Source organism: Epinephelus lanceolatus, chromosome 7 (assembly GCF_041903045.1).
Source record: "Epinephelus lanceolatus isolate andai-2023 chromosome 7, ASM4190304v1, whole genome shotgun sequence".
Taxonomy (NCBI): domain Eukaryota; kingdom Metazoa; phylum Chordata; class Actinopteri; order Perciformes; family Serranidae; genus Epinephelus; species Epinephelus lanceolatus.
Genome location: NC_135740.1, coordinates 47,139,925 through 47,159,694, shown reverse-complemented (window position 1 = coordinate 47,159,694; position 19,770 = coordinate 47,139,925). Strand labels below are relative to the sequence as shown.

The window sequence follows — 19,770 nt, the reverse complement described above, 5'->3', positions numbered from 1 at the left end:
AACAAACTGAAGCTTCACACTGAAAACTTCCACTGGCCCGTAACAGTGACGTATCATTGCACAGGTGTGGTCTCACCTGAAGCCGAACTTGTCCATGGACACGGACAGGTGTCGAGGCTGACTGAAGCACTTGTAGGTGTTGCGGTCGTCCATGGGAATCAGATCCACATCGCTGAAGACAAAGCACTCGTAGTCGTACTCCTTCAGAGCCTCCACGTAGCCCACGTTCAGCAGCTTGGCTCGGTTAAAGGTCTCGTCTCCATCCTGACCCACACAGACACACACTGGGTTAAACCCACACAAACGCACCCTCCTGAAACATTCACATCTTTAAACCTGATCTTTAAACTCAGAGATGTTGAAGAGATTTCTGTTTGTCAAAAAAAAAACGATGACTGACGTTTATCAGTTTGTTTGCTGTGTTGAAACCTATTCTTATGAAATGGGACAAAAAAAACTTAAAATGGTAACTTATCAACACACTAATGTCATTACTGGAGTGACACATTATTTGGAAAGGATTTATATGTATTAAATAAATCTGATTCATAAGATATTTTAATCTACTGTCATATTTTAAACTTTAAACTTGCCCTGTGGAAGAAAACAGACTCATCACAACTTCAAACTATTATAAACATGTTAAAGCCTTTAAAATATAATCAGAGTCAAAATGAAATGTTATAATCATTTTTGTTTTTAAGTATTTTATTTAAGCATATATTTTTCATTTTAAAGATGTGTCTCAGATTTTTGTCAGCTCTGTCAGATTTCTAATTTAATCAGGTATAAAAGGAGTTAACCACATCACAAGGACTTCCTGTCTCACTTCCTGGTTTCCATAAAGGTGGGAATGCTGCACAGGGTCAGGTCAGATTTTTATTTTATGATAAATTCATTAAATAATATTTCTATCAGCTGTGTCTAAACTATCAGGTCGACTCTGTACCTCCTCTAAATCCAAACTAAAGAAGCACTATGGTTTGAAACTTAGTATTTTGATCAGCATTATGAGAACTTAAAGAACTTCAAAAGCAAAATGTCTCCTCACTGAGACTGCTGTCAAATTAATAAATATAGAACTTTTAGATCTCAGTGATCTTTGTAGATCTTAGTGCCGACCGTGCATGCAGCCTGTTACAGCTGCTGTAATGGATCACAGTTTCCCCTCAGGGATCAATGAAGTATTTTGGATTCTGAGTCTTCTTTATAAACTCTGTCAGATTTGACCTCTGACATCCATCATGTACGATATTCAAGAAATAATTAGGCCCATTATGTGGCTGAACAGTTAAGACCTTGGTCTTTTAAAATATATTTTTCAGCATAACTAAAGAGTAAAAATAAACAACCCCAAAACAGTAAAGAACAACCACATTTTAATTTCAATGTTGTTCAGAAAAATCACGACGATCTCTTCAGCTGAGTCACTAACCTCAGAACTGTACGTAACCCGTACGGTCATAAACCCAGCGCCTCCTTATTGTGGAACATTCACATGATGCAGCACAGAGACAAGAACAGGACCAAAAATACATGGAGACAAATAAGTGTTCAGAACTTTAGACAAACCCAAAAATGATGTTCTCATGACTGAACTAAACCAGACAGCCTGGTGGACACACGGTTTAAGAGTTGGCATCAAAATGTGCTGCTTGTCTTTATTTATTTTTGTTGGTTTGACTGTCTGTCAGATCAGTTTTAAAATTATAAATTAAAACTTTAAATTAAAGACGTGAAGCTGTGAAAAGCTTTTTTACTGCTTTCTGGTGTTTGAGAGATTGAAGTGATTAATCCTATCATCAGCAGATAAAATCAGTGATCAGAGGAGTCGTTGGTCTGGCTCTGCACACGAGATCTGATGATTCTCTGATGAGAACAACACAGAGAGAAGAACTCAGAGGAGGATGAGAACAACACAGAGAGAAGAACTCAGAGGAGGATGAGAACAACACAGAGAGAAGAACTCAGAGGAAGATGAGAACAACACAAAGAGAAGAACTCAGAGGAGGATGAGAACAACACAGAGAGAAGAACTCAGAGGAGGATGAGAACAACACAGAGAGAAGAACTCAGAGGAAGATGAGAACAACACAAAGAGAAGAACTCAGAGGAGGATGAGAACAACACAAAGAGAAGAACTCAGAGGAGGATGAGAACAACACAGAGAGAAGAACTCAGAGGAAGATGAGAACAACACAGAGAGAAGAACTCAGAGGAGGATGAGAACAACACAGAGAGAAGAACTCAGAGGAAGATGAGAACAACACAAAGAGAAGAACTCAGAGGAGGATGAGAACAACACAGAGAGAAGAACTCAGAGGAAGATGAGAACAACACAGAGAGAAGAACTCAGAGGAGGATGAGAACAACACAGAGAGAAGAACTCAGAGGAAGATGAGAACAACACAAAGAGAAGAACTCAGAGGAAGATGAGAACAACACAGAGAGAAGAACTCAGAGGAAGATGAGAACAACACAAAGAGAAGAACTCAGAGGAGGATGAGAACAACACAAAGAGAAGAACTCAGAGGAGGATGAGAACAACACAGAGAGAAGAACTCAGAGGAAGATGAGAACAACACAAAGAGAAGAACTCAGAGGAAGATGAGAACAACACAGAGAGAAGAACTCAGAGGAGGATGAGAACAACACAGAGAGAAGAACTCAGAGGAGGATGAGAACAACACAGAGAGAAGAACTCAGAGGAGGATGAGAACAACACAGAGAGAAGAACTCAGAGGAAGATGAGAACAACACAAAGAGAAGAACTCAGAGGAGGATGAGAACAACACAAAGAGAAGAACTCAGAGGAGGATGAGAACAACACAAAGAGAAGAACTCAGAGGAGGATGAGAACAACACAGAGAGAAGAACTCAGAGGAAGATGAGAACAACACAGAGAGAAGAACTCAGAGGAAGATGAGAACAACACAAAGAGAAGAACTCAGAGGAGGATGAGAACAACACAAAGAGAAGAACTCAGAGGAGGATGAGAACAACACAAAGAGAAGAACTCAGAGGAGGATGAGAACAACACAAAGAGAAGAACTCAGAGGAGGATGAGAACAACACAGAGAGAAGAACTCAGAGGAAGATGAGAACAACACAGAGAGAAGAACTCAGAGGAAGATGAGAACAACACAGAGAGAAGAACTCAGAGGATGATGAGAACAACACAGAGAGAAGAACTCAGAGGAAGATGAGAACAACACAAAGAGAAGAACTCAGAGGAAGATGAGAACAACACAGAGAGAAGAACTCAGAGGAGGATGAGAACAACACAGAGAGAAGAACTCAGAGGAAGATGAGAACAACACAAAGAGAAGAACTCAGAGGAAGATGAGAACAACACAGAGAGAAGAACTCAGAGGAGGATGAGAACAACACAAAGAGAAGAACTCAGAGGAGGATGAGAACAACACAGAGAGAAGAACTCAGAGGAAGATGAGAACAACACAAAGAGAAGAACTCAGAGGAGGATGAGAACAACACAAAGAGAAGAACTCAGAGGAGGATGAGAACAACACAGAGAGAAGAACTCAGAGGAGGATGAGAACAACACAGAGAGAAGAACTCAGAGGAAGATGAGAACAACACAGAGAGAAGAACTCAGAGGAAGATGAGAACAACACAGAGAGAAGAACTCAGAGGAAGATGAGAACAACACAGAGAGAAGAACTCAGAGGAAGATGAGAACAACACAAAGAGAAGAACTCAGAGGAGGATGAGAACAACACAAAGAGAAGAACTCAGAGGAGGATGAGAACAACACAAAGAGAAGAACTCAGAGGAGGATGAGAACAACACAGAGAGAAGAACTCAGAGGAGGATGAGAACAACACAAAGAGAAGAACTCAGAGGAAGATGAGAACAACACAAAGAGAAGAACTCAGAGGAGGATGAGAACAACACAAAGAGAAGAACTCAGAGGAAGATGAGAACAACACAGAGAGAAGAACTCAGAGGAAGATGAGAACAACACAAAGAGAAGAACTCAGAGGAAGATGAGAACAACACAGAGAGAAGAACTCAGAGGAAGATGAGAACAACACAGAGAGAAGAACTCAGAGGATGATGAGAACAACACAGAGAGAAGAACTCAGAGGAAGATGAGAACAACACAGAGAGAAGAACTCAGAGGAAGATGAGAACAACACAGAGAGAAGAACTCAGAGGATGATGAGAACAACACAGAGAGAAGAACTCAGAGGAAGATGAGAACAACACAGAGAGAAGAACTCAGAGGAAGATGAGAACAACACAGAGAGAAGAACTCAGAGGAAGATGAGAACAACACAGAGAGAAGAACTCAGAGGAAGATGAGAACAACACAGAGAGAAGAACTCAGAGGAGGATGAGAACAACACAAAGAGAAGAACTCAGAGGAAGATGAGAACAACACAGAGAGAAGAACTCAGAGGAGGATGAGAACAACACAGAGAGAAGAACTCAGAGGAAGATGAGAACAACACAAAGAGAAGAACTCAGAGGAAGATGAGAACAACACAGAGAGAAGAACTCAGAGGAAGATGAGAACAACACAAAGAGAAGAACTCAGAGGAAGATGAGAACAACACAGAGAGAAGAACTCAGAGGAGGATGAGAACAACACAAAGAGAAGAACTCAGAGGAGGATGAGAACAACACAGAGAGAAGAACTCAGAGGAAGATGAGAACAACACAGAGAGAAGAACTCAGAGGAAGATGAGAACAACACAGAGAGAAGAACTCAGAGGAAGATGAGAACAACACAAAGAGAAGAACTCAGAGGAAGATGAGAACAACACAGAGAGAAGAACTCAGAGGAAGATGAGAACAACACAGAGAGAAGAACTCAGAGGAAGATGAGAACAACACAAAGAGAAGAACTCAGAGGAGGATGAGAACAACACAGAGAGAAGAACTCAGAGGAGGATGAGAACAACACAGAGAGAAGAACTCAGAGGAGGATGAGAACAACACAGAGAGAAGAACTCAGAGGAGGATGAGAACAACACAGAGAGAAGAACTCAGAGGAAGATGAGAACAACACAGAGAGAAGAACTCAGAGGAGGATGAGAACAACACAGAGAGAAGAACTCAGAGGAAGATGAGAACAACACAAAGAGAAGAACTCAGAGGAGGATGAGAACAACACAGAGAGAAGAACTCAGAGGAAGATGAGAACAACACAAAGAGAAGAACTCAGAGGAAGATGAGAACAACACAGAGAGAAGAACTCAGAGGAAGATGAGAACAACACAGAGAGAAGAACTCAGAGGAAGATGAGAACAACACAGAGAGAAGAACTCAGAGGAAGATGAGAACAACACAAAGAGAAGAACTCAGAGGAAGATGAGAACAACACAGAGAGAAGAACTCAGAGGAAGATGAGAACAACACAAAGAGAAGAACTCAGAGGAAGATGAGAACAACACAGAGAGAAGAACTCAGAGGAAGATGAGAACAACACAGAGAGAAGAACTCAGAGGAAGATGAGAACAACACAAAGAGAAGAACTCAGAGGAAGATGAGAACAACACAGAGAGAAGAACTCAGAGGAAGATGAGAACAACACAAAGAGAAGAACTCAGAGGAGGATGAGAACAACACAGAGAGAAGAACTCAGAGGAAGATGAGAACAACACAGAGAGAAGAACTCAGAGGATGATGAGAACAACACAGAGAGAAGAACTCAGAGGAAGATGAGAACAACACAAAGAGAAGAACTCAGAGGAAGATGAGAACAACACAAAGAGAAGAACTCAGAGGAAGATGAGAACAACACAGAGAGAAGAACTCAGAGGAGGATGAGAACAACACAAAGAGAAGAACTCAGAGAAGGATGAGAACAACACAGAGAGAAGAACTCAGAGGAAGATGAGAACAACACAGAGAGAAGAACTCAGAGGAGGATGAGAACAACACAGAGAGAAGAACTCAGAGGAGGATGAGAACAACACAAAGAGAAGAACTCAGAGGAGGATGAGAACAACACAAAGAGAAGAACTCAGAGGAGGATGAGAACAACACAGAGAGAAGAACTCAGAGGAGGATGAGAACAACACAGAGAGAAGAACTCAGAGGAGGATGAGAACAACACAAAGAGAAGAACTCAGAGGAGGATGAGAACAACACAGAGAGAAGAACTCAGAGGAGGATGAGAACAACACAGAGAGAAGAACTCAGAGGAAGATGAGAACAACACAGAGAGAAGAACTCAGAGGAAGATGAGAACAACACAGAGAGAAGAACTCAGAGGAGGATGAGAACAACACAGAGAGAAGAACTCAGAGGAGGATGAGAACAACACAGAGAGAAGAACTCAGAGGAAGATGAGAACAACACAGAGAGAAGAACTCAGAGGAGGATGAGAACAACACAAAGAGAAGAACTCAGAGGAGGATGAGAACAACACAGAGAGAAGAACTCAGAGGAAGATGAGAACAACACAAAGAGAAGAACTCAGAGGAGGATGAGAACAACACAGAGAGAAGAACTCAGAGGAAGATGAGAACAACACAGAGAGAAGAACTCAGAGGAGGATGAGAACAACACAAAGAGAAGAACTCAGAGGAGGATGAGAACAACACAGAGAGAAGAACTCAGAGGAAGATGAGAACAACACAAAGAGAAGAACTCAGAGGAAGATGAGAACAACACAGAGAGAAGAACTCAGAGGAGGATGAGAACAACACAAAGAGAAGAACTCAGAGGAGGATGAGAACAACACAGAGAGAAGAACTCAGAGGAGGATGAGAACAACACAGAGAGAAGAACTCAGAGGAGGATGAGAACAACACAGAGAGAAGAACTCAGAGGAGGATGAGAACAACACAGAGAGAAGAACTCAGAGGAGGATGAGAACAACACAGAGAGAAGAACTCAGAGGAGGATGAGAACAACACAGAAAGAAGAACTCAGAGGAGGATGAGAACAACACAGAGAGAAGAACTCAGAGGAGGATGAGAACAACACAGAGAGAAGAACTCAGAGGAGGATGAGAACAACACAGAGAGAAGAACTCTTTAACAGAAAGAAGAAGAACTATTTACAGATGTGACTCTGAGCTGTAGAGACTAATGTCTTCATGTTTGTCTCTGTTTAACTCTTTAATGACGTCACTCTTCTTCTTCCTCTTCACTGTCTTTGTTTATTTCACACTAACTGGTTCAGCAGAGGTTCTTTGGCTGTGTGATTGTACTGGTCCAGACTGGTTCTACTGGTCCATCTGATATAACTTCATTGTGTAACTATCAGCTCTCATGACTGTTGGTATGTGTTTCCTCACCACGGGGAGTTTTCCTCTGAGGATCGAGACTGCTGTCTTTTAATATTCTAGACTATAAATTAATGTCAGTCTATTTATCGCCCCATTTACTTCCTGTATCTGACTGAATGTAATCAGCTGATGTGACATCATCACATCCAGAGATTTACAGCAGCAGAAAATATATTCAACCATTCACAGTTTATTTTCATTATCTGATGAACCAAAGACACAATTCAGGAAAAATGAATTTAATTTTTGATGAAGGACGTCACCTTTTATTCAGAGAGAAAATAAATTAAATATCAATATTAGTAATTAATTTACTGTGATCTGCTGACATTACGAAACTAGAATTACCGCCACGTGGTTGTACGCCTCCGCCAACCCATTAAACTGTACTTCCAGTCTGCATCCATGTCAGTGAAAACATGGATGCTTCACACACAGAAGATCTATACAATCAGCACAGTTTCAAGATTAGAGTCACCAATTCAGTATCTGACCAAATGTCTCCCCTTCTGTTCCTGAGATATGACGTTAAAACATGATGATGTCACAGTCAAGCTGACCTTTGACCTTTTGACCTTCATTATTTTATCCTGTTAGACATTTGTGTCAAGTTTGGTCAGAATTAGTGAATGAATTCTTCAGTTATGGACAAAAACATGTTTTGTGAGGTCACACTGACCTTTGACCTTCGACCAACAAAATTCTAGTCAGCTCATTGTTGAGTCCAAGTGGATGTTTGTTCCAAATTTGAGGAACTTCCTGAGACTTCCTGAAACTGAGGGAATGTTTGTGCCAAGTTTGAACAAATTCCCTCCAGGCATTCTTGAGAAAATGTGCTCATGAGAATGCGACAAAGTCAGAGTGACCTTGAACTTTAACCTTTGACCCCAAATTCAAATAAGTTCATCCTTGACTCATAGTGGATGTTCATGCCAAATTTGAAGAAATTTTCTCAAAGTGTTCTTGAGATATGAAATGGATGCAAGGTCACAGTGACCTTGACCTTTGACCACCACCACCAATTCTAATAGGTTCACGTTGAGTCCCAGTAGACGTTTGTGCCTCATTTGAAGAAATTTCCCTGAGCGTTCTTGAGATATTGTGTTTACAAGAATCAGATAGACACAAGGTCACAGTGACCTTGACCTTTGACCTATAAGCAGCAGCTGGGTTGCCAGGTTGTGATCTCTGGTCCGTGCTCCGCCTTATTTTTTCTTTCTATTTTTCCTATATTTCTCTTCTTCTTTTATTGCACCTGGATGGGGGGTGAGGGAGGTGAAGGGGTGTGTGGGGGATCTATTGAGGATGGGGGAGGCTCTTCTTTTAACATGTAAAGCACTTTGTGCTACATTTTATCGTATGAAAAGTGCTCTTTAAATAAAGATTGACTGACTGATTGATAAGCACCAAAATCTGATCAATTCATTGTTAAGTCCAAGTGAAAATTTGTGTCAAATTCGAAATAATCCCTTTGCGGCATTCTTAAGATATCACATTCACGAGAATGACACAGGAAAGGTCGCAGTGACCTTGACTTTTGCCTACCAAAATTTAATCAGTTGATCCTAGTACTATTTAAAATATTACATACAATGTCACTTAAATCAGTAATAAATATATTGTCATAACTACTGTAATAAACCATCAGAACTGCAGTAGACAAATATATATTTATAGTATTCACTGTAAAACTGCAGTAACTGAAGACCTGAACTCTCCTCGATTTTTTAAAGAATCAATTCTGTATTTTTTTAACCTGGACTCTGTTTTCACCTGTTTCATATCTAACTTTAAATAAGTTCAGTACTGAGAGAGAGCGCAGCACTCAGCATGTTCACACTGTCGATGTCTGTCTGCTAACAGCGTTTATGTTTGTCACTGACAGGATCAGACTGTTATTCTGAGTGTGTGACATCACTATGAAAGGATCCCTACAGAGATAGAGCTTTGTGTTAAAGAGTCAGATCCAGAAACAGCCCTGAACTCACCGTCACCAAACCCACCAGACTGCATTTACATAAACACTCATTCTGTCATCATTAAACACACTTCACTCAGAGTCAACAGAAACAAAATCAAACTCACAGAAACCATCTTGGTTCATCTTCCCACTGTTCCAACAATCACCAGCTCTGGTTTGGTTTAAATTAACCCTTAATGCACCAGTTAGATGTGACGACATGCTGCCTCTACACACACTAACATGACTGTGGATCTAAATGCAGTCTGGTGGGTTTGGTGACGGTGATTTCAGGATCTGACTCTTTAACACAAAGCTCTATCTCTGTAGGGATCCTTTCATCATGATGTCACACACTCAGTACTGGACCAGTTTCAAACATCATTGCTCACATCAGACACAAAAACATGGAAAACTGAGGTCCAGGTTGAAAAATACCAAAGTCACCCTTTGATGTAATTTAGAAACAGATCTGTACGCACACATGTTGAGGTGAAGTACCAGGAGAGAAGACTGTGTGTGTGTGTATGTGTGTGTGTGTGTGTGTGTGTGTGTCACACTGTGTTGAAACACTGTGGTTGGTAAATATGAGTGGATTTATTTGAGGTTGCTGTTTGAAGAGTCCCTGAATTCCCCACAGGTTAAGAACAGGTCTTTATGTGGACACTGACAGAATGAGGTCACACACACACACCTGATCAGGTGAACCCTCACTGATTCATATAAAGAACCTGACGCTGTGATATGAGGAAGTGATAATAATTCCTCCTCCTCAGATTACTATGACAGCACACTGCAGTAAACAGACTGCAGTTTGCTAAGCAACCAACACCTGCGGTGAGCTCTCAGGTGTTGTTTACTACCTGTAGGACCGACAGAGCGCCGCCTCAACACGTTTAACTCAGAGACGCAGCACAGTGTTCTTGTTCTCTTGTTTAAGACAGAGTGACATCACACCTGACGCCTCACTGTGTTCTTCTTCTCTTGTTTAAGACAGAGTAACATCACACCTGACGCCTCACTGTGTTCTTCTTCTCTTGTTTAAGACAGAGTGACATCACACCTGACGCCTCACTGTGTTCTTCTTCTCTTGTTTTAGACAGAGTAACATCACACCTGACGCCTCACTGTTCTAATCAGTGTATTCTTCAGTCCAAGTAGATGTTTGTGCCAAATTTGAAGAAATCCCTCCAGGAAATTCTTGACATATTGCATCCACGAGAATAAGACAGATGTACCGTCACAATGATGTTGACCTTTAGCCACCAAACTCTAATCAGCTCATCACTGAGTGAAAGTGAATGTTTGTACCAAATTTGAAAAAGATTCCCTCAAGGTGGTTTTAAGATATTGCAAAAACAATAATATGACTAACAAGGTCACAGTGACCTTTGACCTTTAACAACCAAATTTCAATCAGTTTATTCTTCAGGTCAAGTGGACGTTTGTGCCAAATTTGAAGAAATTTCCTGAGTGTGTTCTGAGATTTTGTGTTCATGAGAATGAGACAGATGCAATGTCACGATGACCTCAACCTTTTATTTCCGAAATCTGACCAGTACATCCTTGAGTCAAAGTAGATGTTTGTGCCAAATTTGAAAAAACAACAACAACAACAATCCCTCAAAGTATTCTTAAGATATTGTAATGACAAGAGTAGGACAAACGAGGTCAGAGTGACCTCTAACCACCAAATTCTGATCAGTTCATCATCGAGTCGAAGTGGATGTTTGTGCCAAATCTAAAGAAATTTCCTCAAGGCCTTTTTAAATATATTTCATTAATGAGAATGAGACGGATGGTCAGACAGACAACCTGACAACACAAAGCCCTTGATCTCATCTTTCACCGGTGTGGAGACGTAAGAACTGTTTAGTTTGTTCGGCACTTCTCTCTGCTGTGTACAATGCTGCTGAAATAAACATCACAAAGACTGAAAACATGTCTTATGATAAACAGTCTCTGGAAGTGTATGATTCAACTTTCTCCTGTGGTGTAGTGTTAAAAACACTAAAGGAAAACTGAAAAAAAACACATTATCGAATGCAGTATTTAAAATCCCAGCTGTGAAGAATTAGGTATCATGATGGTGTCAGATCAGGAAACACTGTACCAGCCCCGGTACACTAACTGTAATCAGGTATATAAAATATGAGACAGTATAATGGTGCTGTACATTAATGTGTGTGACTGTGCAGAGACGTAGGAGGAGGAAAAAGAGGACGTGTCCTCAGAGGTTAGTAAAGACACAGAACGTTCAGTTCACACTGCAGCATGTTTAACAGATGTTCTACAAAACCCAAAACCAGTGAAGTTGGCACGTTGTGTAAACCATAAATAAAAACAGAATACAATGATTTGCAAATCCTTTTCAACCTATATTCAATTGAATACACTGCAAAGACAAGTTACTTAATGTTCGAACAGGTAAACTTTGTAATTTTTTGCAAATATTAGCTCATTTGGAATTTGATGCCTGCAACATGTTTCAAAAAAGCTGGCACAAGTGGCAAAAAAGACTGAGAAAGTTGAGGAATGCTCATCAAACACTTATTTGGAACATCCCACAGGTGAACGGGCTAATTGGGAACAGGTGGGTGCCATGATTGGGTATAAAAGCAGCTTCCCTGAAATGCTCAGTCATTCACAAACAAGGATGGGGCGAGGGTCACCACTTAGTGAACAAATGCGTGAGCTGATTGTCGAACAGTTTAAGAACAACATTCCTCAATGAGCTATTGCAAGAAATTTAGGGATTTCATCATCTACGGTCCGTAATATCGTCAAAAGGTTCAGAGAATCTGGAGAAATCACTGCACGTAAGCGACAAGGCCGAAAACCAACATTGAATGCCCGTGACCTTCGATCCCTCAGGCGGTACTGCATCAAAAACCGACATCAGTGTGTAAAGGACATCACCACATGGGCTCAGGAACACTTCAGAAAACCACTGTCAGTAACTACAGTTCGTCGCTACATCTGCAAGTGCAAGTTAAAACTCTACAATGCAAAGCGAAAGCCATTCATCAACAGCACCCAGAAACGCCGCCGGCTTCGCTGGGCCCGAGCTCATCTAAGATGGACTGATGCAAAGTGGAAAAGTGTTCTTTGGTCTGACGAGTCCACATTTCAAATTGTTTTTGGAAACTGTGGACGTCGTGTCCTCCGGACCAAAGAGGAAAAGAACCATCCGGACTGTTACAGGCGCAAAGTTCAAAAGCCAGCATCTGTGATGGTATGGGGGTGTATTAGTGCCCAAGGCATGGGCAACTTACACATATGTGAAGGCACCATTAATGCTGAAAGGTACATACAGGTTTTGGAGCAACATATGTTGCCATCCAAGCAACGTCTTTTTCATGGACGCCCCTGCTTATTTCAGCAAGACAATGCCAAGCCACATTCTGCACGTGTTACAACAGCATGGCTCCATAGTAAAAGAGTGCGGGTACTAGACTGGCCTGCCTGTAGTCCAGATCTGTCTCCCATTGAAAATGTGTGGCGCATTATGAAGCGTAAAATACGACAACGGAGACCCCGGACTGTTGAACAACTTAAGCTGTACATCAAGCAAGAATGGGAAAGAGTTCCACCTGAAAAGCTTCAAAAATTGGTCTCCTCAGTTCCCAAACGTTTACTGAGTGTCGTTAAAAGGAAAGGCGATGTAACACAGTGGTAAAAAGGCCCCTGTGCCAACTTTTTTGCAATGTGTTGCTGCCTTTAAATTCTAAGTTAATGATTATTTGCAAAAAAAAAAGTTAAAGTTTCTCAGTTTGAACATTAAACATCTTGTCTTTGCAGTGTATTCAATTGAATATAAGTTGAAAAGGATTTGCAAATCATTGTATTCTGTTTTTATCTACGATTTACATAACGTGCCAACTTCACTGGTTTTGGGTTTTGTACATGTACGCTGATGTGGTCTGTACATGACGTCTGGTTCCTGCTCTGCTGCCAGAAACAAAGAGAAGAGTAGAAGCAGGTAGAAAAAAGAGAAGCCCGAATTACCAGAGCAGACTGCTATTGGCCGAGACCGAGCAGGGGGCGGGTCTCAACATCTCCAGCAGCCACAGCCATTGGTCAGAAACGCCTGACATGCAGAGGGAGGGGGGAGGAAGGGGGAGGCAGTGTGAGCAAGGGAGGCAGAGTGAGGAGGAAACTACAGTAAAGGAGGAGGAGGAAGAGGAGGAGGAGGAGGAGGAGGAGGAAGGACAGACAGGAGAGAGAAGAACAACTGTGAGTCACAAACAAAGAGCAGTGAGCAGAAGACTTTATAGAAACAGAGTTTAAAATGTGCTTTATCTCCTGTTAGAAATCACAGAGCCCCATGCAGTTAAAACACACACACACATACACAAACACAGATTCATTAACGTGCACCATCAACAACTCTGATTAACAGATCTGTGATGGTTCCTGTGTTTGTTTCACAGCCTGTTTTTCTGTGTGATACAGCGTGACACACAAGTGTTTGAAATGTTCCTTATTTTTATAATAAAACTATAATCCCCACCCTGTGGTTGTATGACTCCACCCACCAGTCCACCCTGTGGTTGTATGACTCCACCCACCAGTCCACCCTGTGGTTGTATGACTCCGCCCACCAGTCCACCCTGTGGCTGTATGACTCCGCCCACCAGTCCACCCTGTGGTTCAATTTCAATTTTCAATTTTATTTATAAAGCCCAATATCACAAATCACAATTTGCCTCACAGGGCTTTACAGCATACGACATCCCTCTGTCCTTAAGACCCTCACAGCGGATAAGGAAAAACTCCCCAAAAAAAAACCCTTTAACGGGGAAAAAAAAAACGGTAGAAACCTCAGGAAGAGCAACTGAGGAGGGATCCCTCTTCCAGGACGGACAGACGTGCAATAGATGTCGTACAGAACAGATCAGCATAATAAATTAATGGTTGTATGACTCCTCCCACCAGTCCTCCCTGTGGTTGTATGACTCCGCCCACCAGTCCACCCTGTGGTTGTATGACTCCGCCCACCAGTCCACCCTGTGGTTGTATGACTCCGCCCACCAGTCCTCCCTGTGGTTATATGATTCCGCCCACCAGTCCACCCTGTGGTTGTATGACTCCGCCCACCAGTCCTCCCTGTGGTTGTATGACTCCACCCACCAGTCCACCCTGTGGTTGTATGACTCCGCCCACCAGTCCAATGTCTCTGACAGTCTCCATCCATGTCAGTGAAAACATGGATGCTTCACACACAGAAGATCTATACAATCAGCACAGTTTCAAGATTAGAGTCACCAATTCAGTATCTGACCAAATGTCTCCCCTTCTGTTCCTGAGATATGACATTAAAACATGATGATGTCACAGTCAAGCTGACCTTTGACCTTATTTTATCCTGTTAGACATTTGTGTCAAGTTTGGTCAGAATCAGTGAATGAATTCTTCAGTTATGGACAAAAACATGTTTTGTGAGGTCACACTGACCTTTTATCTTCGACCACCAAATTCTCATCAGTTCACCTAGGTCCAAGAGGACATTTCTTTCAAATGTCTGAGATATCACATTCACAATAATGAAATGAACTCAAGGTCACAGTGACCTTCACCTTTGATCCCTAAAATTTAATCAGTTTATTGTTGACTTCAAGTGGACGTGTGAACCAAATGTGAAGAAATTTCCTATAGTTGTTCTTGAGATATCATGTTCATGAGAATGAGACAGACAAGGTCACAGTGACCTTGACCTTTGACATATGACCACTAAAATCGTATCAGTTTGTTGTTAAGTCCAAGTGGACAGTCGTGCCAAATTAGAAAAAAAAACCTCAGAAAGACAACCTGGAAACATAATACTTCTGGCAGCAGCTACCGCTGGTGCAGAAGCAGAAAAATATTTTACCAAAGTTGCCAGTGGACAAAATGTCCCCTCTGTCCTCAGCAGCAGGTTCTGTGGGTCTGTCTGTCTGTCTGTTGATTATTTCTGCTGTTCGTGACATGTCATCCTGTGACGGTTTCAACAGTGCAGGACTATATTTTAGATCAGTAGTACAAGGAAGTGGTTTAATGTAACATTGGACATGTGTTGGGAACAGATTTGAACAGTAGCCAAAATCATGTATATTTTGTACATTCTGTTAATCCCAAAAAACTTTTTCCCTGGACAAAGATTCAAAGTGACATTTAACACCTGAAGAGCAGACGAGCTGTGTTCACCACCTCCTCATCCAGACCTGTGCTGTTGTTGATCTAAATGCAAAGCAGTGTTAACTTTACAGCAGGTCATTCACTCTCTGCTTTGTTTACATTTGCATCCCCATGAGATAAAGACAGGTGATGCATTCAGGCTCCCTCAGGTACAATCATCTTAATAACATCCTGTAGAGTGTGATGAGCCAGTGTTTTCAAATCTTGTGGTGTGTGCATGTTTGAGATTAGACAGAAGAACATCAGTGAAGTTTCTCATGATGATGCTGCTTCATTTTTATAAATCAGTCAGGATGTTAAATCAGTCTGAGCTCAGCTTCAGTGTGGACACCACCTACTACAGTGTATGGACAGGTATATGTGGTATATACTAGGGTTGTCAAAGTATTGATACTCTGAAAAGTATCGATACTCAAACACTGTATCCGGATACAATACTAATTTACAAAAGTATCAATACTAACAGTGCACGCCACCTCAGCGCCTGTTGGGTGCGCGCGACGGGTCTGACGGACACGCGCTGTGCAGGCAGCGTCTGGCAGGCACAGAGCCCTCGCTGCAACCCGGCTTGTTGTCGTCGCTGTGCATGCATGCACACATTTCTGTTGCTGTAATATGGCCAGTGCGGCTGCAGGAGGATCAGAGCAGCCAGTTTGGGTCAAAAATGATAAAGGAAAAAGCGCTCTTTGGAAATATTTCGTGAAGTGAACACAGCACGCTGCAGACGGCAGGTACAGCCCCTCCCCTCACTAGCAGCTGAGCAGCTGGTGTCGCCAGCATCAAACTAAAATATAACTTCTAACGTTAATGTGGGAGCTAAGCAGAAAACTTTATCAGTCATGCCCGTCTGTAACATTAATAGACAATGTACAGGTTATGTTAACTGTAAAGTCACAGACTGAAGCTGAAAAAACTTTTGGTTTCTCCCGTAACCCCTGGTTCTCTGATCACACAGTGAGGTAGAAACAGGAGCATCCTGAGCCTAAACTACCAACTCTATTTGATCAGCAACGAAAATATGGTGCCAATTCACCAGAAGCACAGAAAATAAACAGGGCTGTAGATAAATACATTTGTATGGACAGATCTTGTTTCTGGTTGTTATTTATTTTGGGGGGATTTTTTGTTGTTATCACTGATGTTACTGTTCCGATCTTTATTTAAAAAATGACATGCCTCTTAATTTTTTGCTGCTGTATCGAAAATGGTATCGAGTATTGAATATTTTCCTGGGCATCGATATCGAGTTTGAAATTTTAGTATCATGACAGCCCTAGTATATACAGTATATGGACAGGTATATACGGTATATACAGTATATGGACAGGTATATGTGGAATAGATGTCAGGACAGAAGTGGCTGCAGTGTCTCATCAGGCGGTGTTGAACTACAACCTGCAGCTAACCATTATTTTTATTCTTCTTCTCCCTCTTAGATAAACAGATTAGTTTATAAGATGTTAAATAGCAGTGAAACCTCCGAGGCCTCGCTGACGACTGACAGTCTGAAACCTAAAGATATTCATCTTCATCATCATCATCATCATCTCTGACACCATTAATCAGTCGCTAAAACAACTGAATGTTCTGATATCAGTGTGAGGCATTTAGTGGTAGGCGTGAACTGAGCCTGACTCACACACAGGTAGGAAAGACAGGTGACTTCATGCCAGCAGCTCATTTACATTCAGTCAAAACATGTGTCTGCTTGTCTCTGTGTGGCTGTGTGATCAGTCAGTTCAGCCTCAGAATGGGATCAGCTCCTCACTTTAACCCAGTGCAGACCTTTATTTCATCAGTTGTCAGACACAGACGCTCTGAAGCTGCTGAAAGCTAACAAAGCTGATCTTTGTTCTAATGTGTTGATATTTTAATCATGAAGAACAAACATTTATCTGTTCTGATGAACTGATGACAGAAAGTAAACTGAGTCATGGAGGCTGGAAGAGTTAAAGCTTTGCTGAGCGAACTCAGATCAGTTTTCTCTGACAGAGATGAAAGTTTAGTTTGAATCACCAACTCTGTGAGAGGACACCAGTTTAAACCTCCAGACTAACATGTTGCACATGAAGAAACAAGTTATGTTTCTGCTTCTTAACAGTCACATGGATAAGTCAGAGTTTACAATGAACCTGGGGACAAATCCTAGTTGGCTCACATTAGTTATTTGTTGAGAGCATAAATAGAGAGATGTTGAGCTTTTCAGATGATGATCAGTGAGTGTGTGCTCGTAAATCAGCCCTTAAACCTGTCACACACTGCTGGAGACGTGACACACACATTATCTTATACAACCTGTCACCTTGAGTCTGATTTATGATCCATGAGTTAACCTCACTGGATCAGTTTAAAGAGAGAAAAAACAGAAACAGTTTTGAATTTTCATCAACTGAAACTAATTAACATTTTCATCTCAAGACTCAGACTATATCTAAAATACCTGTAAGAATTAACTCTGCTTCCTTCAGACAGTTTTCAAGGATCATGTGTGTATCCTTGGTGGGAATGAAGTATCCACAGTTCTTTGTGCATGATGTGCCTGAATTGAAGGCGGGGCCTCTTCAATGACACACACCTGGGACGCTAACCTGTACCAATAGGCTCGTTCGAGATGAACTGCGCCTCGCCTGAAAAGTAGATGAGAGCAGGCGGCCACAGCGGGGGGCGGTGACAAAAAGCTGCGGTGAAGTCGGACAGTTTCCCGACAGTTTCCAGCAGCCTTCAGTCCGTACAGGAAGTCACAGACACACTAACATCCTGTCTGGAATGATGTCAATTCATTAAAAAAGTGATCAGACCCATTTATCAGTTTGTTTTCACCATGAGTCACACAACATGTTTTCTGTTCACAAAATAAACCTTCAGATCAGACAAATACAATCTTAATATCTAAAATACAACAAAAATGAGTAGTTTATCTAAAACGTCATCTTGTTGAGTCGACATCTGAACCAATGAGCTGTTAGATCAGGTGAGAGCCAGGCGGTGCAGTCGGTGGAGAGCAACTGCAGCGCCTGGCTCTAAAAACTGCGGCCACCTCGCTCTCGCGATTTTATCGCCGTCCACTTTTGTAATACGTCAGAGCAAGTCGGGATGAAGTCGGACACAAAACTAACCGGCATGCATTGTGCGCCGATCGCCGGTGATCGAATCTGCGCAGGATTGGCTCATCTTGAACGTACCTAGTGTGTGTTCACTGACTCCTAGTAAGGAGTCTTGCCTAGTCTCTGTAGGACCCAACTTGGAAGGACCCACCCTACACAGGAAGCATCCTTGACTTTGAAAAAAGGTTTTGCCCTCCGATATCAAACATACACCACTTCCTATCTCTCTCCATGTCGCTCTGTCGGCTGCTGTGACCCACAAACAGACAAGTGTGGTTTTATATCACCACTGTGACCAGGCGAGGCCAGACAAGACGAGACTAGACGAGACGAGAGAAGATGAGATAAGACAAGATAAGTCTTGGATACAAGCGGTATCTGCCGCTAAAAGATACAAAATGTTTACACATTCAGTTCCTACATGTAAACCTGCAGTCTCATTTTGTAAACTTGTATAAATGCCCGAGTCCAGGATGAGTCATCAAACATTTCAAACTGTTTAACAGAGAAAAGAGACAGAGAGATTTACATATAAAAATACCCTGATGATGGTTTTGTTTTACATTTATTTTGAAAATAACGAGAAATGATGAGTTAACACGAGGACACTGGATTAAAACTGTGTACATGTATGTTTGAGTGTTTTTTAAGCTGCTGCCAATAAACAGACAGATGTTCCTCATTTACAGATGTTTCACATTAAAAGTCTTCCAGCAGCTCGACAGGCAGAGTTCATTTCCTTTTCTGGAGTTTTGGTTTTAATGTCAAACATCTGCAGTAGTAGTTGTGATGATAGTAGTGTGACAGGATCAGAGCGTCCATGTTGAACACACAATGAGGAAGCTGAGAGATCTGTGATGTTTGTGAGGAGTTAATCATTACATTCCTGTGAGCTCCACTGTTTGCACTAGTTTCCAGTCAGACTGTAAAAGTTCTGATAAGACATCAGCATTAAGGGATGATGTGACATTAACAACATGGGCACAGACAGGGAAGAGGCCATGCCTCTACACAAGAGATAGAGTCAAAGGTACTAAACAACTGCAGACGGTTTTTCATCTCTTTGAATCTGTTTCTGTGGTGGGTTTATGGTTTCAGTCATTTTGCATCTCTTCCTCTGTGGGAAGTTTCAGGGATGTCAGTTTCAGTTACTTTTGTTTCTGATAACCCAACACACAATAACCACTAACTTACCCATTCATTCTTAAGAAAAAACACAAAATAACATGAAAAACAAGAAGCTTTTCCTTCGAGTCCGGCGCTCT

General features: G+C 41.7%; 1 protein-coding gene across 1 annotated transcript in view; it reads right to left on the bottom strand.

The window, feature by feature from the left end:
- The window catches only part of b4galt1l (DP-Gal:betaGlcNAc beta 1,4- galactosyltransferase, polypeptide 1, like), a 46,640-nt gene that overhangs the window by 11,399 nt on the left and 15,471 nt on the right, over positions 1-19,770 (bottom strand). The window contains exon 3 of the mRNA XM_033625812.2: positions 77-264. Within this exon, the coding sequence (XP_033481703.1) occupies positions 77-264 (188 nt within the window). The remainder of the gene's footprint in view (positions 1-76; positions 265-19,770) is intronic.